Source organism: Lacerta agilis, chromosome 9, assembly GCF_009819535.1.
Source record: "Lacerta agilis isolate rLacAgi1 chromosome 9, rLacAgi1.pri, whole genome shotgun sequence".
Classification (NCBI taxonomy): Eukaryota; Metazoa; Chordata; class Lepidosauria; order Squamata; family Lacertidae; genus Lacerta; species Lacerta agilis.
Window position 1 is genome coordinate 64,499,959 of NC_046320.1, and position 19,533 is coordinate 64,519,491.

Here is a 19,533-nt window from a genome sequence, read left to right on the forward strand (position 1 = left end):
TTCACTGGGGTTCCCCATATGTTTCATTTCAAACAGTGTTTAAAAGACCATTGGTGATGTGAGAGCTGCTGCTGAAAAAGTAGAAAATAGGAAGATCAGAGCATGCAAATCTGGCTCATCTACCTGATTGCCCATGTAATAATAATAAGGCACTCAATTTTTCATGCAAGAAGAAATATAGTTGTGTTTTGACCTGAAGCATTGCTGACTTCTCTTGTAGGTTGGAGTTATCGATTTTTCAATGTACTTAAAGGATGGGAACAGCAGCAAGGGAAGTGAGGGGTAGGTAATCTTTCTCTGGACTAGTGCTTCAGAATGTTCTGTGAAACTATATATTAGTTTGAAAACAATTAGGCTGCTTTGTACTTTCCCTCCGAATAATAGCCCCAGCATTCAATTACAGGCTTAACACAATCTCATTAACCTTTTGGGAGACATTGTAATCAGTATATAAATTCAAAACTGTTTTGGGGTGGGATCTGCTAATATTAGTGTTAATATTGAAGCCTTGAGGGTTTACTTCTTTCCTGAAATAGGCTGTACTAAAGTGATCTGAATGCCAAAATATTCAGCTCTGAAGTACAGAAATGGAGGCTGAAAACACGTGTGCCTTTATTCTTTTCTGTTAAAGAAATTTAATACAGCAGCTGTGACTTAACTTACACAGATGCAAGATACTGTATGAGAAGGTATTGACAGAAATACTAGCACAGTTATTAAATTAATGTCCCCATTGGTTACCACTCCTGTTACTTTATTGTTTAGTTTTTTTAAATAAATTATCTTTTGCTTTTGTCATGTTTTCATCAGTCTCACTTATACATACTTGGAAATCAAGGTTTTGCTTTCAGTGGTTCAACTCAAGTCTTGTTTGAGCTTCTAAACTTACAACATGCAAACCATGGTTTGGAGCTACTTGTCAGCTTTTGAGTTTTCTCAGCACTCAGCTTGACGAATTCACTTCTGTCCTTGTGGTACAGCACTCTCTGGATTTTGAATGCTGGATGATGAATGATGATCGTAGGCTTGTTAATTGAGACATCATACCAAACAATAGCTAAGAGAAACCTTGGTTTGCAAACACATTTCAAACCAGGTTTTTAAATTCTGGTTTGCTACCTGGTTATAAGCCATTGTTTGGCCATTCAGATATCATACCAAACTCTACTTAAGCTTCTCTAATCATAGTTTGGAATAATCTTGGAATTAAGTCCAGTTTGTCTGATTGTCATGGAATGGGGTTATAATATCTGCTAAACTACAGTTGCTTTCAGTCTTTTTTTTTCATAAGTACAACAACAATAGAACGAGTCCCACACCTCCCCATCTGCTTCATATGTATTTGATAATAATGTTGAGCTGCTATTGCTTAATATTAATTGTGTCCCAATTCCAGAGATGGTCAAATTACTGCAATTCTGGATCAGAAAAATTATGTGGAAGAGCTGAACAGACATTTAAGGTAATGTGTAGTTTTCCTATATAACTATGAGCTGTAAAATACTTGGTTTGTTAAATGTTGAGTTCTTACATTTCAGTATAATTACTGCAGGTCTCTTAATTTCACAGTGCCACAGTCAATAATCTGCAGGCGAAAGTTGATGCTTTAGAAAAATCCAATACTAAACTTACTGAGGAGGTAGGTAGAAATCAAAGAAATGTGCTTTTTGTGCATATTTGGGAGGGAAATATGTTTCAGGCATTGAATTAAAAAAGGTAAAGGTAAAGGACCCCTGACAGTTAAGGCCAGTCGTGAACGACTCTGGGGTTGCAGCGCTCATCATCTTGCTTTACTGACCGAGGCAGCCGACGTTTGTCCACAGACAGTTTTTCCAGGTCACGTGGCCAGCATGAGTAAGCCACTTCTGGCGAAATCAGAGCAGTGTACGGAAATGCCGTTTACCTTCCTGCTGGAGCGGTACCTATTTATCTACTTGCACTTTGACATGCTTTCGAACTGCTAGGTTGGCAGGAGCTGGGACCGAGCAACGGGAGCTCACAAACCGACGAACCTCCAATTGGCAAGCCCTAGGCTCAGTGGTTCAGCCACCCGTGTCCCAAGGCAGATATGGAACCCTGTAAAAACAAAAGCAGGCATTTTCCTTCAGAACTTCTGTGTGTATGCAAATTGTATGCATATTTTAGCAAGTTAATGCAGGATGGCTGACCAGCTAAAAGCCCAATCCTATTTGTATTTACTCAGAAGTAATTCTCAAACATTTTACTCATAAGTGATACAAACCAAACAAATAACATTATGGCCTGGAGATGTCAGGTAAAGGACTATTTTGCTACAAAACTTGGCAGACACCTACCCCAAGAAAGGCATATGTTGGTAAAGATAGGAATCATGAACATGGAATGGTAGGTTAGAGGAAGCAGGAATACGAAGTTGTGGGCAGAGTGGTCCAAAAGGCCTGATCATGGAGTCCAGCACAGGTTTAGGGAGCATGAAAGCCTGGGTAGCTTTGATTCTTCTTTGGTCTTGGTTTGAGGCCATGAAGAACTGTCAGGACCAGAGGTTGCTACACCTTTCTTGAGCAACCCATCACAGCTATCTTCTAGGCCAACTTTTGTATACGTAAGATTTCTCATGATTTTTCTTGGCATGCAGCAATAGGAGTTCCGCAGTTGCCCTAGTCCAAGTTCATTTTAACTCTTGACCAAGAAAGCATCTGTATAAGTCACAAAAAGTGCTTTGTTTTTTTAACTCGTTGCATTGTTCTCATTGACACACACAGCTTGCTGTTGCTAACAACAGAATAATAACACTGCAGGAAGACATGGAGCGAGTCAAAGAAGAAAGTTCGTATATTTTGGAATCCAACAGAAAGGTCAGTGTGTGAGAGTGTGTTTGTGTGTGTCTAGCAACTGCAGGTTGTTCACGTCCCCCGTGCTGCTGCCATGGAGTTGCCTGTAGTGCAACTTATTTTTTCTAGGACCTGAATGCATTTTACTGCAAAGTACCTTATTTCTCCCGCTCTCTGCTTTTGTTATATTGTGATCTGTCCCGTATGTGTATTGACGTGCCAAATTTTAGAGCTCCCCTTGGAGAATCTGGGGTTGCAGAAGGATCCTCGTGCTGTCATTTGCTTGCATGCATTAAGATCTGAATGTACGCGAGCATACACTGATGTTTAAATAATTTGTGTGGCCTTAGATATCCTAGTATCTGCACAGATAAATTAACAAAGATGATGTTTTTGCATGAACTTAGCCAAAAGAGAAAAATCAGAAGTGACATCGTTTAATCATTGTGATATTTGTTGAGTTCCAAAAACACAGCAACAAAACCCCATTGCATTTCTGATTTTACAGCAGGTACCCAAGCAGGACAGAACTGCAGATGGACATGCCCTTAGTGAAGCACGGAAACACTTAAAGGAAGAAACACAGCTGCGGCTGGTAAGTGGCACAGCTCAATGCTCAGGTCTAAGAGACTATTACAAGCCCTGGATCTCTTGCTGACATTTTCCCATATTAATGGAGAAGTAGCATTCATTGTAAGCTGTATTCTACTTAATCAGATGTGAGAAACATCATTTTGATAAAAGTAGGGCGGAGCCTACACAGGCTCATCTCACAATAAATTCAGTAGCATTCAGTGTGCTAAACTAGCACTGCTGCTCTTCTGGATTTGAATAGAAAATTCACCTTTCATTTTCTGTGCTGGAGGAATGGACAATGTGGGTAGATTTTTCACATTCCAGATTCCATATATATATATGTATGTATGTGTGTGTGATTTAGGATGTGGAAAAAGAGCTTGAGGTGCAGATTGGAATGAGACAAGAGATGGAACTGGCCATGAAGATGCTGGAAAAAGATGTCTGCGAGAAGCAAGATGCACTGGTGGCACTCAGGCAGCAGCTTGATGATCTCAGGGCCCTAAAACTCGAACTTTCCTTCAAGCTGCAGGTAAGCAAGCAAGACCACGTTGGCTGTTAGGTAATGACTCACTCCTCTTAGCTTTATGGTGGAAAATATGCAGGGTTTGGATATGAGACACCAAGGTTCAAATGCTTTGTCAGCCTGAAGTTCAAGAAGAGGCCCCTCGGCATTCTCAACCTTACTTGGCTTGCATGGTTAAATGTTATTACCTCCCCTGAACTCTTGCGGCATTGTAGGCATACGAAAGAAACTGCTGTAGTGTAGGACAGCAGTCATCTTGGGCCCTGCTCTGTAGGGTCATTTAAGTGTTTCTCTGTGAAAGGACACTTAACATAATTTCTGAACTGCACTGTGCCTTTTACAATTTCTCCACATGGAACTATCTGGGCTGGAGCAGATATCACAACAGCTACACCCTACATCTGAGTAAGAGGTTGGGAAAGGGCTGGGGGATTTGCGCTCTTTCCTCTGTCTGTCTGTCTGTCTCTGTCTGTCTGTTTCTTAACCCCCCCCCCGTCTCTCTTGCTAATTTTTCCCTGCCATGGTTCAGTGTTTCACATGGAGTGCTTATAACTCAGCATTTGAATTCAGGGCCTGCTGCTTCTCCCTATTTGGTTCATCATAGTTACAGTGATACCATTTAGTCTTGAACAAGCTTTACATATATAAGATCAAAAGCCTCGAAGTTAACCTTGTGTTGAGAATCTTAAAGCCCTCAAATTTTACGTACTGGTTTTAGCTGTATACGATACTTCTAATGTTCATTGTGTATTTGCAATAATGTAGGCCACTTCAGCACCGCTTTGTGAAGCTGGTCATTGCAATTCCAATTCTGTAGTGAGGCACTGTGGCCAAGACCATGCACTCAGCCTATGCTTGAAATAGGATTTGAACTCGTGTCTCCCTTTTTTTGTCCTCTGGGCTTTCCAGGTCTTCATTTTAAAACTGCAGCTATTCAGCGTTTATGCATTTTTCTCTCAGTTTCGTACTTAAGCAATAATCAACAATACTCAGTCAACAGCAAGATGCAGGTGACAGCTGCATAAATAAATAAATAAGGCTGGTGTTGTGACTTTGTGCCTTTCTAGAGTTCTGACCTGGGAGTGAAACAAAAGAGTGAACTAAACAGCCGCTTGGAGGAGAAGACAAATCAGATGGCTGCTACCATTAAACAGCTCGAACAAAGGTAAGATTGAAACTTGCTTAGTAAGCAAAACAAAAGTTGGCCTTCAGTTGTTGTTGGTTTTTTTTAAGATACTCTTACTGTACGTATTTTTAGGATATTTGAAAATGCAGGTTAAGCATTTTCAACATGGTGCACTACAAAGCAGTACCCTGAAGAAGCAGACACAAGTCATTTCCTCCGTCACCTTTGCCTATAGTGAGAAGTTAGGTAAAGTGGGCTGATTATCCAATACGTAACCTGGAAAAAGGAATTTGGCCTAGTGAGGACTGCATGGCAGTCATGGGTATGGCCACATCACACAAACATTCACTGTTTCTCTCTCACACACATACATACACAAGATACAAAGCTTTTCCTTCTTCAAATGATTCATCTGATGACTGGGGACGGGGTGATTCGCATTCCCATCGGGCTGCTGGACTTGGCAGAGAGGTTTAAACCACGCCTACTTTCACCCCTCCCCCTTTTCTTTTTACTGCTTCTGCCAAAATTGAGGAGGTCTTGATGAGACCAAAGAATTTGTTTGGAAGGGCCACCCCAAACCAGGGTGTAGCTGCTGCTGTTTAAACGCTGGACCTTGCAAATGCACCAGATGTAGCTGTACTGAAATATCTTGCTATATCCGCTGCTGTTACTGAATGGAAATCAAGACCGGTTTCTTAACACATACATAGTTGTTGTTTGTATTTTCAAGAAAAGCATTGACATTGTAACATATTGTCAGATACCTGTTGAATTAACTGGTGTTTTCTTCTACTGTCAATTTCCTCCTCTTCTCTCCCTCCATTTTCCCCTTATCATCTCTTATCATCATATAGTGAAAAGGATTTGGTGAAACAGGCAAAAACCTTAAATAGTGCAGCAAACAAACTGATTCAGAAGCCCCATTAGGCATTTTTTTGCAGCTGGTCGCCTCACAACTCTTGACATCTCAGCTCAGTTATGAGGGGAAAGCAAACAGAGATTGAGAATTTAGATGTCAGACTTAAATGTTGTCACCTAAAGTTGACTTGGAATTTGGTGGATTTATTTTTCTTTCTTTTTTTAAGCATCTGGTTTTGTTTGGAAATAGAAAAGGTAGCCTATAATCTTCCTTCCCTTAGTTATTTGTTGCTTAAACTTTTACTAAACTACAAATGATTTGACCAGAACCTACTCCATGAAATGATAAGTAAAAACAGATTTGTGGGTCTGTACATATAACTGATACCAAGTGTATACAGCACAAGCTTTTTACTCTTGACAGGATATTGGAAAAGTGTGAAGCTTTCCCCTGAAAATTCTCAGATTCGCAGGAAGCTGAGGTAGTTCCCTCTGTTACCCTGTTGTGAAGTGTATGAAGAACATACACACATGGAAGCTAAAGCAGTTGGGTGCCTGCTGCAAGCCATGGACATTTAGCTTTTCTGTCCCATTTGATCTCAAGACCAGGACAAGCTCACGTCGGAAGAACTTTCCATTATAAGGGCCTAGTCCTTGTTTACCAAAGGCTTGTCTGCACTGCACGTTCCCCCCCCCCACCTGTGCATTTATCACAAATTTATGTAGACGGAAAATGGGTCTGATATGCACAGTGTGCTTAGCACACAACTCAAGGGATGCACCAGTTCCCAAATATTGTGCATCCAACCACCCCAGCTGAAATGGGGCGAGATGACACTGTTTTGCTTTATAGCAGAACAAAATGTGTTTCTGCTTGGATTTGCTCTTTTCACCCTCTCTCAATTGCATTTAGATACAATTGTCTTGTTTGGTGTCTTTTCCCACCTGTCCATTCCGATGATCTCACAATCCCATTATTTTGATATAATCCACTGTACATGGACGTAAGGAAATATCCAGAGGAGGGCAGTAATAATGCAAAACAAATAATGCAAACCAAAATTGTGATGAACTGTAACCAGAATATTTTGCAGTGCAAGGATGCACTAAGACAGTGCGTGAATGCCAACCCTTTTGCATTAGAGAAAGACATATTCATTCAACCCACCCACCCCATTAAGTGACATGGATGCAAAGCCTAGTCACTAGCTATATTTTAAAATGGAAAGCCCTTTTTGTTTCTGCATTGCCTTCTACCTCTGCCTTCATTTCCCTAAAAAATAAACAGTGGTTCTCTTTTCTAGAAGGACTCTTATAATAGGTGTGTGTTATCTTCTCTTCTCTTTTCGGGAAAGATGGAATAATGTATTTTGCAGAACAGTTCATTATGGTTCTTACCTTGTTTAGAGGATGAATGGACTGGTAGTGTTTTGCTGCTGGTCAGTCATTGACTCAAGAGTAGCTACAGCATATGATAACTAGATCGTTATTGCTTAAAGTTGCCTTTTGATCTTGTTAACTTTTGATTCTAAGTGTTTGGTTCAAACAGGGGACTTACCGAAAGACCGACTAAAACCTAGAAGGCATAGGAAAACACCTTGCTGGAACTCAAAATAACTTAATTTTTTTGTTTTGGGATTAAATTAGGGGTCTTTCTCATGACTGCAAGAGTTCACTGCGCTAGTCCCTAAACAGCCTTTAGTGTGTAGAGAGTCATTATCAATACTCGTCCAGCTGTCCAAATTAGTTTTTTAGTTTTAAATAGTCTGTTGTTCTTTTTTCAGTTCCCTCCCATGGAAATCTCCTGTTTTGTGTTCAAGCAAAATGGGGGAAATTGACTTTTTAAAAGATGTGGGAGGGGAATAATTGGCTGATTTTAGAATCTAGGGGGGCTGAATCTTACTCTTGTATTCCTTGTAAAACTGGCAGAGCAGCAGATGTTTTGCTCTTTTCCTTTAAAGTAAGAACCCTTAAGAATTACACTTTGGTGTGGCATGTTTGTAATTGTACCCAGTCAATTTGGAGCAATGTCTATTTAGGCACCAGTTTAAATTCCATCCTGAAGTAAACATGTTTCATTAAAATATCCAATTTGGTGGCTAGGATTATTACAATGCCACACCCCTCTTATAGTTAGGATTTAGCTTTCACATGACCAGAAGACACTTGGCTGGCTTAACATAGGCTACACTATGATTATCATGCTTATAGAGGACAAGGGAACAAATACACAGCTTCCGAATTCCAGCCCATGATTCCTTCTGTTTAAAATGTCCTTTGAAGTCATGCTTCAGAGTCATACCTGGTTCCTGCTAGTTGGCCGTAGGATGCCTTAGTTTGAGTGAGAACCGAGGATGCTCCCTTAGAACAATGGTTGGAAGCGGAAGCTGTCGCCATCTTAGCCCTTCAGAGAATGGTCTGGTTGACTTTGTTCTGGTTAAGCAAGAGAAAATGTTATTTTGCTGATTGATCTTGACGGTGATTTGCTAATGAGCCAGTCCCCTTTGTCCTTCTCTTCTCCACACCGTTGGCTTGAATGGCTGTGCTTCTGCCAGCCACTCACCAAGAAAGGGCCAGGATGTCCAACTGGGCACATGATACAGTTCTTCATACTTTCCATAAGTTAAGAGGTTGTGACAGTGGGATGCTTTCAAGGAAGTGATGCCCCATCAGCATCCCGAGCTGGTAAATGGAGGACTGTGCCATATGCCTGATTAATTCACATTTGATTCTGTTTCAAGATGGTATTTCAGAGGTGGACTGGCGTATGTGAGAGCTCCAGATTTTTTGCTGAGTGACTGCCTCTATTTGTCCACCCTACAGTTAGGCCACTGTGCTGAGTATATGCCACATAGCTGGCGAAAACATGCCGTCTGAAATCAGCCTCTCTGTTGTGAAAGTGCATTTCTCTCCCTGCCCCCCCCCCCATTGCAGTGATGCCTCAAGTAGGTTGGGAAGCCTAAATAGTTGTCCACGACTTTGTATCCACTCTGGATCCGTGTGTGTTTAACCTGATGTAACAGTTGTGGAAGAGACCAGACAAATGCACTAATTTCTTAATATAGTAGGTAACCCATGATGCAAGTTCCAATTACTTGTATAAAGCTGCAATGTAACGTAAATTTAAAAGAAATGACTTACAAATACCGTGTAATTGAAATTTGCTTTGACTATGGATAAAAGTGATGTTTTGTTTATCATCTAATGACTGTAAACTGTAGTTCTAGAATAAAAAAAAATTGAAAATAGAAGTTTCTTCTGCCTGGTTCACCTCCATTTTGATTTTCTTTAGATTTCTTTTGGTTTCCCCTCTCACTTCCTGTTCCCATACGTTTCCTCTCATCTTTCATTGGGCTCAGTTTTTTCTTTAATTTATTGTTTAACCTCAGTCTTCCTCCCCACCATGGCTTTTGTTTTTTATCACAAGTTCATGTGGCTCAAATCCAGATTGCAACAGGCAGAGAGGGAGCGTCAGTCCCTGGAGGAAGACAATCGGCTCTTCAAGCAGGAGTTTGGGGATAAGATCAACAGCCTTCAGGTGGAGGTGGAACAGCTCACCAAACAGCGGTGAACAGAACTGATTTATTTGTGTGTTTTTATCGAGCAGCTTTTTTCCAGCTTGGTTGGAACATTCTGCATGTGCTGCATATCATTTTGAAATTTCCAAACTCTTAAATTCTTGTTTGTGTAAGTCCATATACATCTTTTAGTAGAATCATAGAGCTGTAGAGTTGGAAGGGACCACTAGGATCATTTCGTCCCACCCTTACAATGCAGGAATCTTTTGCCCAACGTGGGGCTCAAACCCACAACCCTGAGATTAAGAGTCTCATGCTCTGCCAACTGAGCTATCTCTAAGCTTAAGGCTGAAGAAGAGCTTCTTCCCATTAGTGTAGTCAGCCAATGTAAGACAGTAGAGATGTACCTCAGAAGTCAAACAGAATCCGTTCCGGAAGTCTGTTCGACTTCCGAAAGGTTCAGAAACCAAGGCACAGCTTCCAATTGGTTCCCAATTGCGTAGGCATGCCGGAAACAATAGTGGAAACCACGCCAGACATTCAGCTTCCAAAAAAAGTTTGAAGTTTTTGATCGTTTGGGAGCTGGAATGTTCGACTCCCAAGGCATTCGGGAGCCAAGGTACAACTGTAGGTGGAAAACTCTAGAAAGCAGCATATATGGCTTTTAAGAGTTGTTTCCTCCATCTTCAGCAGCGGCCTGTGTGCTGTGTGCCTAGAGATCTGCCTGGATTGTCATCCATGTGTGCAAATCTATGGGCCACTTTAGAAGAATCACAAGTGAATGTATTAAACAATGCTCACACAAACGGGCATACTCATTCACCACGCCTTATATTATTGGACTTCGTGATACTCGTGCACAGCTAATATTGATCCTCTACCTGCTCATGCAGGAGACATGAGAAATCGTAAGCTGTGCATAGAACCTGCAAGTCTCCACGCAGGGGAAGTGTCGTTGATGCGCACTGTTCCTGTGTGCAGTGGTGAATCGTGGCTCACGTGCCTCTGGTTTAACCCATGTCTTTCTGTGTTCACACTGAGTACATAATGATGTATTCTGTCATGGATGCATTAGTTGAGATTCCTGCATTGCAGGGGATTGGACCAGATGACCCCCGGATCCTTTCCAACTCTATGATTCTATGTGCTCTGGCAATTTAAAAATGAAATGAAATTGGTCAATGCAGGAACATAGGAAATTGTCTTATACCGAGTCAGACCATTGGGCCACCTGACTTAGCATTGTCTCCAGTGCATAGCTGTCAACTTTCCCCTTTTCTTGCGAGGAATCCTATTCGGAATAAGGGAATTTCCCTTAAAAAATGGGAAAAGTTGACAGCTACGCTCCAGTGGCTGTCTAGCGCTTCAGGCAGGAGCCATTTCCAGCCCCACCTGGAGATGCTGGGGATTGAATCTGGGACCCTTTGCGTGCAAATCTGATGCCACACTGCTTAGCTGTACCCAGCGAGACTAGCCACTTACACGCCTGAGGGAGGGGAGAGATTACAAAGTTTGGCATTGGGATGGGCCAAGGGTGTGACTCGGATGCGATACCGTTTTCTTCAGAGGGGTCGTTTTTTAAATTCTCAATCTGGAGCATAAAAAATAGGAATACTTTCCTTCTTTCAGTGGCCTTTTTAAATTGGGTCAGTAAACTACACCTTGTCCTTAACACAATTTTGAGAGCCAGTGTGGTGTAGTGGTTAAGAGTGGTAGACTCGTAATCTGGGGAACCGGGTTCGCGTCTCCACTCCCCCACATGCAGCTGCTGGGTGACCTTGGGCTAGTCACACTTCTTTGAAGTCTCTCAGCCCCACTCACCTCACAGAGTGTTTGTTGTGGGGGAGGAAGGGGAAGGAGAATGTTAGCCGCTTTGAGACTCCTTCGGGTAGTGAAAAGCGGGATATCAAATCCAAACTCTTCTTCTTCTTCTTCTTCTTCTCCATGCTGCTACTTCAGGGGCCAGCTGGAACTGGAATTGAAACGGGAGCGAGAGCGATGGTCACATTTCCACCCTGGGATTCAAGAGAACAGAAGCTTTCACAGCCAAAGCAAAGGATTCCCGAAAGCTGGATTTAAAACAGTAATGTTCTTCTTCTGCTTCTTGGTGCTTAACTGTAGCTTTAATTCAGTTACTCTTTTTAACCTTACAGGTAGGTAGCCGTGTTGGTCTGCCAAACTAAGTTTGTTCTTGGTATGAGCTTTTGGAACTTTCACACCAAGAACAAACTTAGTTGGTCTCTAAGGTGTTACTGGAAGGATTTTTCATTTATTTTTTAACCTGTTAGGATTCCTCTTATTTTATTGTTGCTGCTGTTGTTGAGGTTTGTGTTTCCTGTTGGTCACAGTGAAGCTAAAGTACAGGTGAAACTCGAAAAATTAGAATATCGTGGAAAAGTCAATTTATGTAAGCAATTGTTTTCATTAGCTGCTGGAGTTTAATATATGAGATAGACTCATGATATGCAAAGCGAGATGTGTCAAGCCTTTGCTTGTTATAATTGTGATGATTATGGTGCACAGCTGATGAAAACCCCAAAGTTGAAATGGTTAATTTGGGGTTCTCATCAGCTGTACGCCATAATCATCACAATTGGTATAACAAATTAAGGCTTGACATATCTCACTTTGCATGTCATGAGTCTATCTCATATATTAGTTTCACCTTTTAAGTTGAATTACTGAAAGAAGTGAACTTTTCCACGATATTCTAATTTTTCGAGTTTCACCTGTATTTGTAACGGCTTCAGGGGTAATTCAAAGCTGGTGAATTTCCTGCATGGACATTGCTAGGTTATTTAAAAGGGCACAGACCCAGAGCACAAACGTGCATTAGCTAGTTTGTAGGTATAAATGTAAATTTAGGTCTTTGAGTATACTTACTTGTTTATTTATAAGTTCTTTATATACCGCCCTTAATAATTAAAAGAATCAGGGTGGTGTACAGCAATACAGAAACATTAAAGGAATATTAAAAGCAGTAAAGAAAAATAATTACCATTACCGGCTGCTCAAGAATATTTTAAACAACTACTTCGAGAGATGTCTTTAAGTCAAAAGTGAGGGTGCCGGAAAAGTGTCCCACAGCATGGGACCTGCAACGTTTAATGCCTCACTTCTGGCTGATTAAGATGGTGAGTGGCTAGGGTCTCACTAGCACCGTGGGAAGTAATGTGGTTTTTTTTTAAAGTTAAAAAAAGCAGACGGGGGAAAGGGGCAGGTGACCTGGAGCTTGAGCCCCTGAACTGCTGCCGATAAAATTCCCCTGTGCACGTGCAAATTGCGTGTAGGTAAAAGCAGCCTGCAAATCGTCCATCGATCCTCATGTGTGACGATTGGAGGTGCCTGTTTTGTTGCATGCATATGAGTAGCTGCTGCTTTTCTGCATTTGCGCCTACAACAAAAAAGGGAGAGAGGTACCATATGTGGGTGTACAATTGTTGTGCACGCCCCTGCTTTTAAGACTCTGCACTGCTTACAGAAATTTTAATATAAGCTGTTCTGTGAATTTCCGAAAATTTTAAATAAATCAAGATCAGTTCAATTCGTGAGAACTAGAGGACAGAGCCTGCTCATTAATGGCCTTTATTTTGTGAAACTCCCTCCTTTTAATTGATGTAGTTTATTTGATATGCTGTGGAAGGAGGGTGGGGTGTACTGCCTGAATCATATTTAAAAACACTACTGTTTACTTTAAAAAGAGAGAGATTTAAATAGGAGATTTTATTGTAATTTTAAGTTATCATTATTCATCTTCTTGGGAGGACTTTTTTCAGAAAGGCATAGATATTAGGTAATAGTCTGGCAGCTGAATGGATACTAATAATAATAATTTATTATTTGTACCCCGCCCATCTGGCTGGGTTTCCCCAGCCACTCTGGGCGGCTTCCAACAGAGATTAAAATACATGAAAATATCACACATTAAAAACTTCCCTGAACAGGGCTGCCTTCGGATGTCTTCTGAATGTAAGGTAGTTGTTTATCTCTTTGACATGAGATGGGAGGGCGTTCCACAGGGAGGGCGCCACTACCGAGAAGGCCCTCTGCCTGGTTCCCTGTAGCTTTGCCTCTCGAAGTGAGGGAATCACCAGAAGGCCCTCCGAGGGCGTTGGACCTGTGTCCTGGCAGAATGATGGGGGTGGAGACGCTCCTTCAGGTATACTGGGCCGAGGGTGTTTAGGACTTTAAAAGTCAGCACCAACACTTTGAATTGTGCTCGGAAACGCACTGGGAGCCAATAATCTGCCAAGATGGTTGGGGGACCCCCTGAAACTGATTTAGGGGAGTCACAGCAAAGAGGAGAGGAATGTTGGATGTTGCCCATTTTAAATAAGTGTGCAAGTGATCCTTCAAATAAACTGGTCTGAAATCATTCAGGGCTTTAAAGGTTAGTACCAGCACATTAAATCAAGTGAGGAAATGATGGATAATCACATGCTTCTTCAAATGTTCCCAGAGTGACACACACACACACACGACAATTTCTGTTACCACGATTATTGTTAAGTGATCTCTAGTTCTTCTAGTAGTGGTAGGTAGCTTCATGGTGGCCAAAGGTTTGTGGATTCTGGCCATTCAGGAAACTAACAGCTATTGTGGGGGTGGGGGTGGATGGACACTGCAGATGTTATTTCTTCTGTGTTCTTCTTTGATCCTTCAGTATCTGTTTGTTCTGACAGGATGCAGGAAGCAAACTCCTGGAAGGAGAGTCGCAGTGGAGAACACCAATAAAAGAGGGGCAGACAGTTCTTCCAAGCAAGTATGGACCATATATTCATATTCTCTTTGATCATACAGGTGTTGGTGGTTATGATTCAGTGGCCAGTTTTGCAGCTAATAATATGGCTTCTCGTTTGATTTCTGTAGACTCTCACATATCTGATGTTTGTGCGGGACATCCTTGCAAACAGTGGCTGAATTTAGACAATTGTGATCCAGACATTTTTCAGTAATACCATATTTGCACACATTTTAGCATGTGTTCCAGCTATGGGAAGTACTCTAGGGAGGATAGTTAACATCCCATGATAAGTTATGTTGAAGGTGGCACATCTGGAGAGTGAGCTTTGCTGTGAGCTTACAGTTGCTTTCAAATGAAGTATTTGCAGAGACATTTTGCAGGGCATTGGAGGCCCAGATTCCCTCCAAATTGCTTGGCCATTGCAGTGGTTTTTACTGGCCAAACAGAAGCTTGGGAAAATTGTGGAGTCTGTTCAGGTAGCATAGATGTCAGAGGGGTATATAATACAAAACTCCACACATTGTGGTGGCTCTTCTAGGGAAGTGTTATTTGAACTATTTGCTTGTGCTGAAGTGTGAAACAAGCAACTTTCATGTAGATGTGCTCATCAACGTGGTTTATGTGTCTTAGTTTTGACAACTGTAGAAAGCACATCTTAGTTTCTGGGTCCAAGATGTGGACAAGCAGAGCTCTCTTGTAAATCTAATCAGATGCTTACTAAGTAGCTTGAGGGCTGTGTTTGGATTTTGAGAGTTCATTGCATGGTGGGCTGGTAAAAACCCGTGGGGATTGTATTCTACCTTGACAAAAGCTTGGTATGGGGCAGGGACAACCAACCCTACTTTACGCTTGGAGCATCTAAATATTATGAATATGACATTACTATTATGACAAATCAGAACAAACTTAATAGCCAGCTTGCGTTAGTTAAGATGTGGATGAAATAACATTCAAAGTTAATGTCTTATTTCTCTTCCAGGGCACCTCCTATCTTGCAAGAGGAGCATGTAAGTCATCTATCTTATTTTGGAATACTAGCCGAGAGCCTTTAATTTGTGGAAAAAATATGGTTTTGCGATGCTGACATCTAATTTTGTCTTTGACATATTTGTCAAAAATCAAGAAGTTAGTTTTAGAACGTTGGCTTACAGATTTGAAGGCTTCCATCTGTTTTTGTAAATTTCCAAATATTGTGTATAAATATTTTGAGCATTAAGCGCTATGTTAAAATGTTTTTTTCTGGACACCTGCCTGCCTACAAGCATGTATCCTCCAACGAGAACAGAAGCGGTGTTAGAAAATTATTTTGATAACCATAAAATTAATGAAGAAACTCCAGTCCATGCAAAATTCCTGTTGTTGCAACTTTTGGCCTTGATGCCCAAGCTTATATTTGTAGCCCACCCATCTGACTGGGTTGCCCCAGCCACCCAGAGTAGTACTGAATAGTTTTGTAGTAAGTAGTCTGGGAATTGCCAGCTTAAAGGGACTGAGTCTGAATTCTATGTATTTTAACATGGGGGATAATACTGACTTACTTTATAGGATTGTTGATAAGGATTACACAACTAACCAATGTGCATGAAGTGCTCTGACCACTTCAGAGTACTATACAAGTATTACTATAAAATGGTAAATTCAAATGAGTTCTGCTTCAGTGTTCAAAGTGCACAAACCCAGAAGGGAAAGCAGTGAGTCTGGAGCCTACTCAGCTCATCTGAGATTTAAGTCCGAGTGGGAGGGCTTCAGCAAATTGTAAGCAAAACATTCACACGGGACATCAAAAGGCTAGCAAAAAAAAGCCTAACTGTATGTTTAAATGATAACACGTTTTTCAATTATTTAGGAGCAGCCCCTTGGACCTGGCAAATTAGAGTTGTGCCAGCTATGTCAAGAAGAAAGTACACAGAGCAAACAAAAGGTAAAATTAAACAGAGTGGCTCACCTGCTTAACTTGGGGAAACTATATTCTGCCCTGGTAGTGTACTTGACAGCCTTTTGTAGGAATAACATACGCAAACTTTTTGACCACTCTCGTGACCTGCTTTATGGGGGTTGTGTGTGCAACAATGAGAGGAAATAACTCCCCAATCTGAGCCAGGACAGGACAAGCTATTAACACACACTGAGAGCCAGTGCGGTGTAGTGGTTAAGAGTGGTAGACTCGTTATCTGGGGAACCGGGTTCGCGTCTCCGCTCCTCCACATGCAGCTGCTGGGTGACCTTGGGCTAGTCACACTTCTCTGAAGTCTCTCAGCCCCACTCACCTCACAGAGTGTTTGTTGTGGGGGAGAAAGGGAAAAAGGAGAATGTTAGCCGCTTTGAGACTCCTTCGGGTAGTGATAAAGCGGGATATCAAATCCAAACTCTTCTTAACTTGAAACAAACACAAGGCACCTTAAGATTCTCTCCTCCTGCCCCCTTGAGGAGGAAATGTAATGCTGGTTTTAACTTCAATTTGTGTTTCTTCCCTCTTCAGAACACCTGCAAGAACTGTGGCGGAGTGTTCTGCGAAGACTGTTCAGCAAATGAACTGCCCCTTCCTTCCAGCATTTACCCAGAGCGGGTCTGTAACCTGTGCCACAAGCATTTGATGCAGCAATATTCGGCAAGCCCTTCGTAGGACTCCCAACGGTGATAGGCAGTGGTCCTGTCAAAGGCAGCTTATTTCTACCAGATGAAAGCTTCTGAACGCTGCAACATCTTGGAGAATTATTCAAAAGAACACCTTTGTCTGCTTTTGCAGAATCAGAGTACGTGTTGGGGTGGGGGCTATGAATTGACCCATCAGCCCTTTTAAACATTTAAAAGACCTGGGTGAACAACTCCTGAGTTCTACCCAGATTCTGACATGCACTAGTGCTACAGATGCTTAAGAGATGAACAAGCATTAGAAGCAGGTTCTATAAATGTTGAGATGTTTAGTTTTTGAAGACACAGAAGATATTGGTGGAGGTATACCTAGACACTGCTCCCTGGGGGGTAGCAGTAAAACCCGAGCATGGGTGCCCGTAAGGATAAACAGGACTCTTCCTACCATGGCACTCTTTTTACTTCTCTAGTGCTTGCTATGCAAACTAGGCATGTGTCTTGCCTAAGCCACTTTTATCCTTTATTTTCAGCCTAGGGCAAGGACACTGAGCCACTCTCAGTCCGATTTCCTAAGAGAGGGCAATGCGAATGTACTCTGCCTTGCCAGCGGACCTGTGCGATCTGCAATTTGAGCCCTCGCTCTGAATTACAAAACCCTCTAGAGCAGTTGAATAAGCTCCACAAGTCTGCGGCACTAAATTAGGTGATGTGTAAAAACAAACTACAACTGATTGTCTGGCCAAAGACGAAAATACCACAAATAAGTTTATTTTTTGCCTGAGCTTCTGTTTTCTTTAGGGTTGTGCTTTATACATGCTGCTGCTTAAAAGAATGCATTATATGTAACCAAAATATTTGAAAGAGAATGTACTGTGTACAAAACTTATTTTGACACTGCACAAAAACTCACAGATCATCTCTGGTGGCCTCTCAACTTGGGTGTCTATATTTTTGCAGAATACCCACAAGGACAGCAACAGATTGTAAATGACTTGACAAATTTTTTGCAAAGCTGCTTATTCAAGCTGTAGATGTGATTTGACACAATAGGACTATGTGGGCAGTACTACCTATTTATGTAAATACAAGTTTAAGAAGGCGTATATCGCAATACTGCTGTCTATCCATAAAACGATGGATTGTTGAAAACCTGTCAGTGTGATATAGAGTATACCTTGATATGAAAAGATTACTCAGCAGCAGAGGTTAACCCTTACAGTGGTGGCTGCTCTTTCTTGAACTGTAGACCACGAAGTATGTTGTGTGAAGACCCCTACTTGTACTGGAAATTAAATCAAAACTGCACAATGTATTTGAATCCGTACAAAACTACTGTACGTTTTGTTTGCCATGTTTTGTTCTGTGCAGACAATCTTTACTATAAACATACTGAAGTTTTACATGGCTTATTTTATGATACGGTATATGGACTAGAAGGGTACGTGGCTTTTAAGTTATGAGTGATCTGAAGTTCCAGCTAGAACACTACAATTAGTTATTCTTTAATCAAGAGTAGAGCCGCTGAAATGTAATAGTTTAGCCTCCACAAGCTGTGGCCCTCCAGGTAGCCCAAAACAACTGGAGCATCAAAGGTTGAACAAAGCTGCTGTAGTCCTGGCTTTAGACTTCATTCTCAGGGAAGACATGGTTAACCAGTAGCACAATTACATCCTTGCAGCTGTAGAGAGGAAAATATAGCTGCAAGCAAGAGTAGAGTATGTCTGCTTACTAAGTCTTACTTAGTGTAAACCCATTGAAATAAATGAAAATGGCTGTTAGGTCCATTAATTCTCATATGACTTAAACTAAAGCATGTAACACAATCAACATGTTGATGTACACAACAATTGCCTTTTCCACTTTATTTTAAAAGTCTGATTTAACAAGGGAGCTTTTTCACTAAGCATTTTAAAGTGCATGGTCCTTGGCTGCTTTTGTATTTCAACTGATACCAGGAGTATTGGGAATTGGCGAACCACTTTTGATGGAAGGTTCTTGTGCTTAACACCTCAATAACAGATACTACTTTATATTGCGGCAAACTTGCCTTGTAGACAAACTATTTTTTATGGAACTTTTTGTATCTTCTAGTTTTCCATAAACCCTAGCTGCACTACTGATCATACACAAAACTGACCAACACATTTACTTTTGAAAGTAGCTTCTATGTACAATCAGAAGAAAGGTGTGGTTCTTAGAGGTCTTATGGTTAATGGACTGGTATTGCCTTTGAAAGCTGTGTTGAAATGTGTCAAAACCAGATAAAGAACCCTGAAGCACAGTGTCTGCATTAAGAAAAAAAGCTTTCATTTATTAAGAGTAATACATCGACTTGATCAGACAGGCAAAACTAATAAGCAATGTCTAACACCTACTTGTCACTATACTTAGTGGTAGCAGCAGCAGCAGTTGGGCTCAGCTTCACCTATTAAACTTGGTCTCTACTATGAAAAGAACAGATTTGTACAGGGGTCAAAAGCACCTGGCAATCTTTAATCACCCACCTGAAAATCCTTTCAATGCCTAGCTAGTTTATTTGAAAAGCTGAGGTATGGGCACTAGCATTTTTAAACTTTCTGCGTATGTTAGCAACCATACACTTCATACTCCTCTGGGATTTGGCTGCATACGTATAATGCTGGCAACGTTCTTATCAGTCCTCTCACATGTCCTGGCAGAACCAAGCAAGGTAATGGTAAATTCAAACCATTCACATGGTAAAAATCTGTTTTCATGTAAGGAATTAGTTGGATCCAAGGGCTGTTGCATCAACCTAACCA

The 19,533-nt window shown here is 41.3% G+C and overlaps 1 protein-coding gene across 1 annotated transcript; it reads left to right on the forward strand.

The window, feature by feature from the left end:
- Nucleotides 1–133: 133 nt before the first annotated feature.
- Nucleotides 134–17,100, forward strand: RUFY3 (RUN and FYVE domain containing 3). The gene is made up of 13 exons (XM_033160881.1): nucleotides 134–282; nucleotides 1,397–1,462; nucleotides 1,570–1,639; nucleotides 2,742–2,834; nucleotides 3,319–3,405; nucleotides 3,751–3,918; nucleotides 4,980–5,077; nucleotides 9,347–9,466; nucleotides 11,377–11,500; nucleotides 14,100–14,179; nucleotides 15,141–15,168; nucleotides 16,008–16,082; nucleotides 16,641–17,100. Exons 1-13 carry the CDS (start codon nucleotides 242–244, stop codon nucleotides 16,782–16,784), a joined length of 1,194 nt encoding a protein of 397 aa, XP_033016772.1. The 5' UTR covers nucleotides 134–241; the 3' UTR covers nucleotides 16,785–17,100.
- The last annotated feature ends 2,433 nt before the right edge of the window (nucleotides 17,101–19,533 follow it).

What these genes read in the sequence shown, in the direction of transcription:
- RUFY3 (XM_033160881.1), top strand. Translation starts at nt 242, where the DNA reads ATGTACTTAAAGGATGGGAACAGCAGCAAGGGAAGTGAGGG. An exon ending in ATTAAACAGCTCGAACAAAG is followed by an intron (nt 5,078 to 9,346) that starts GTAAGATTGAAA and finishes GCTCAAATCCAG; the next exon opens with ATTGCAACAGGCAGAGAGGG. An exon ending in CTATCTTGCAAGAGGAGCAT is followed by an intron (nt 15,169 to 16,007) that starts GTAAGTCATCTA and finishes TCAATTATTTAG; the next exon opens with GAGCAGCCCCTTGGACCTGG.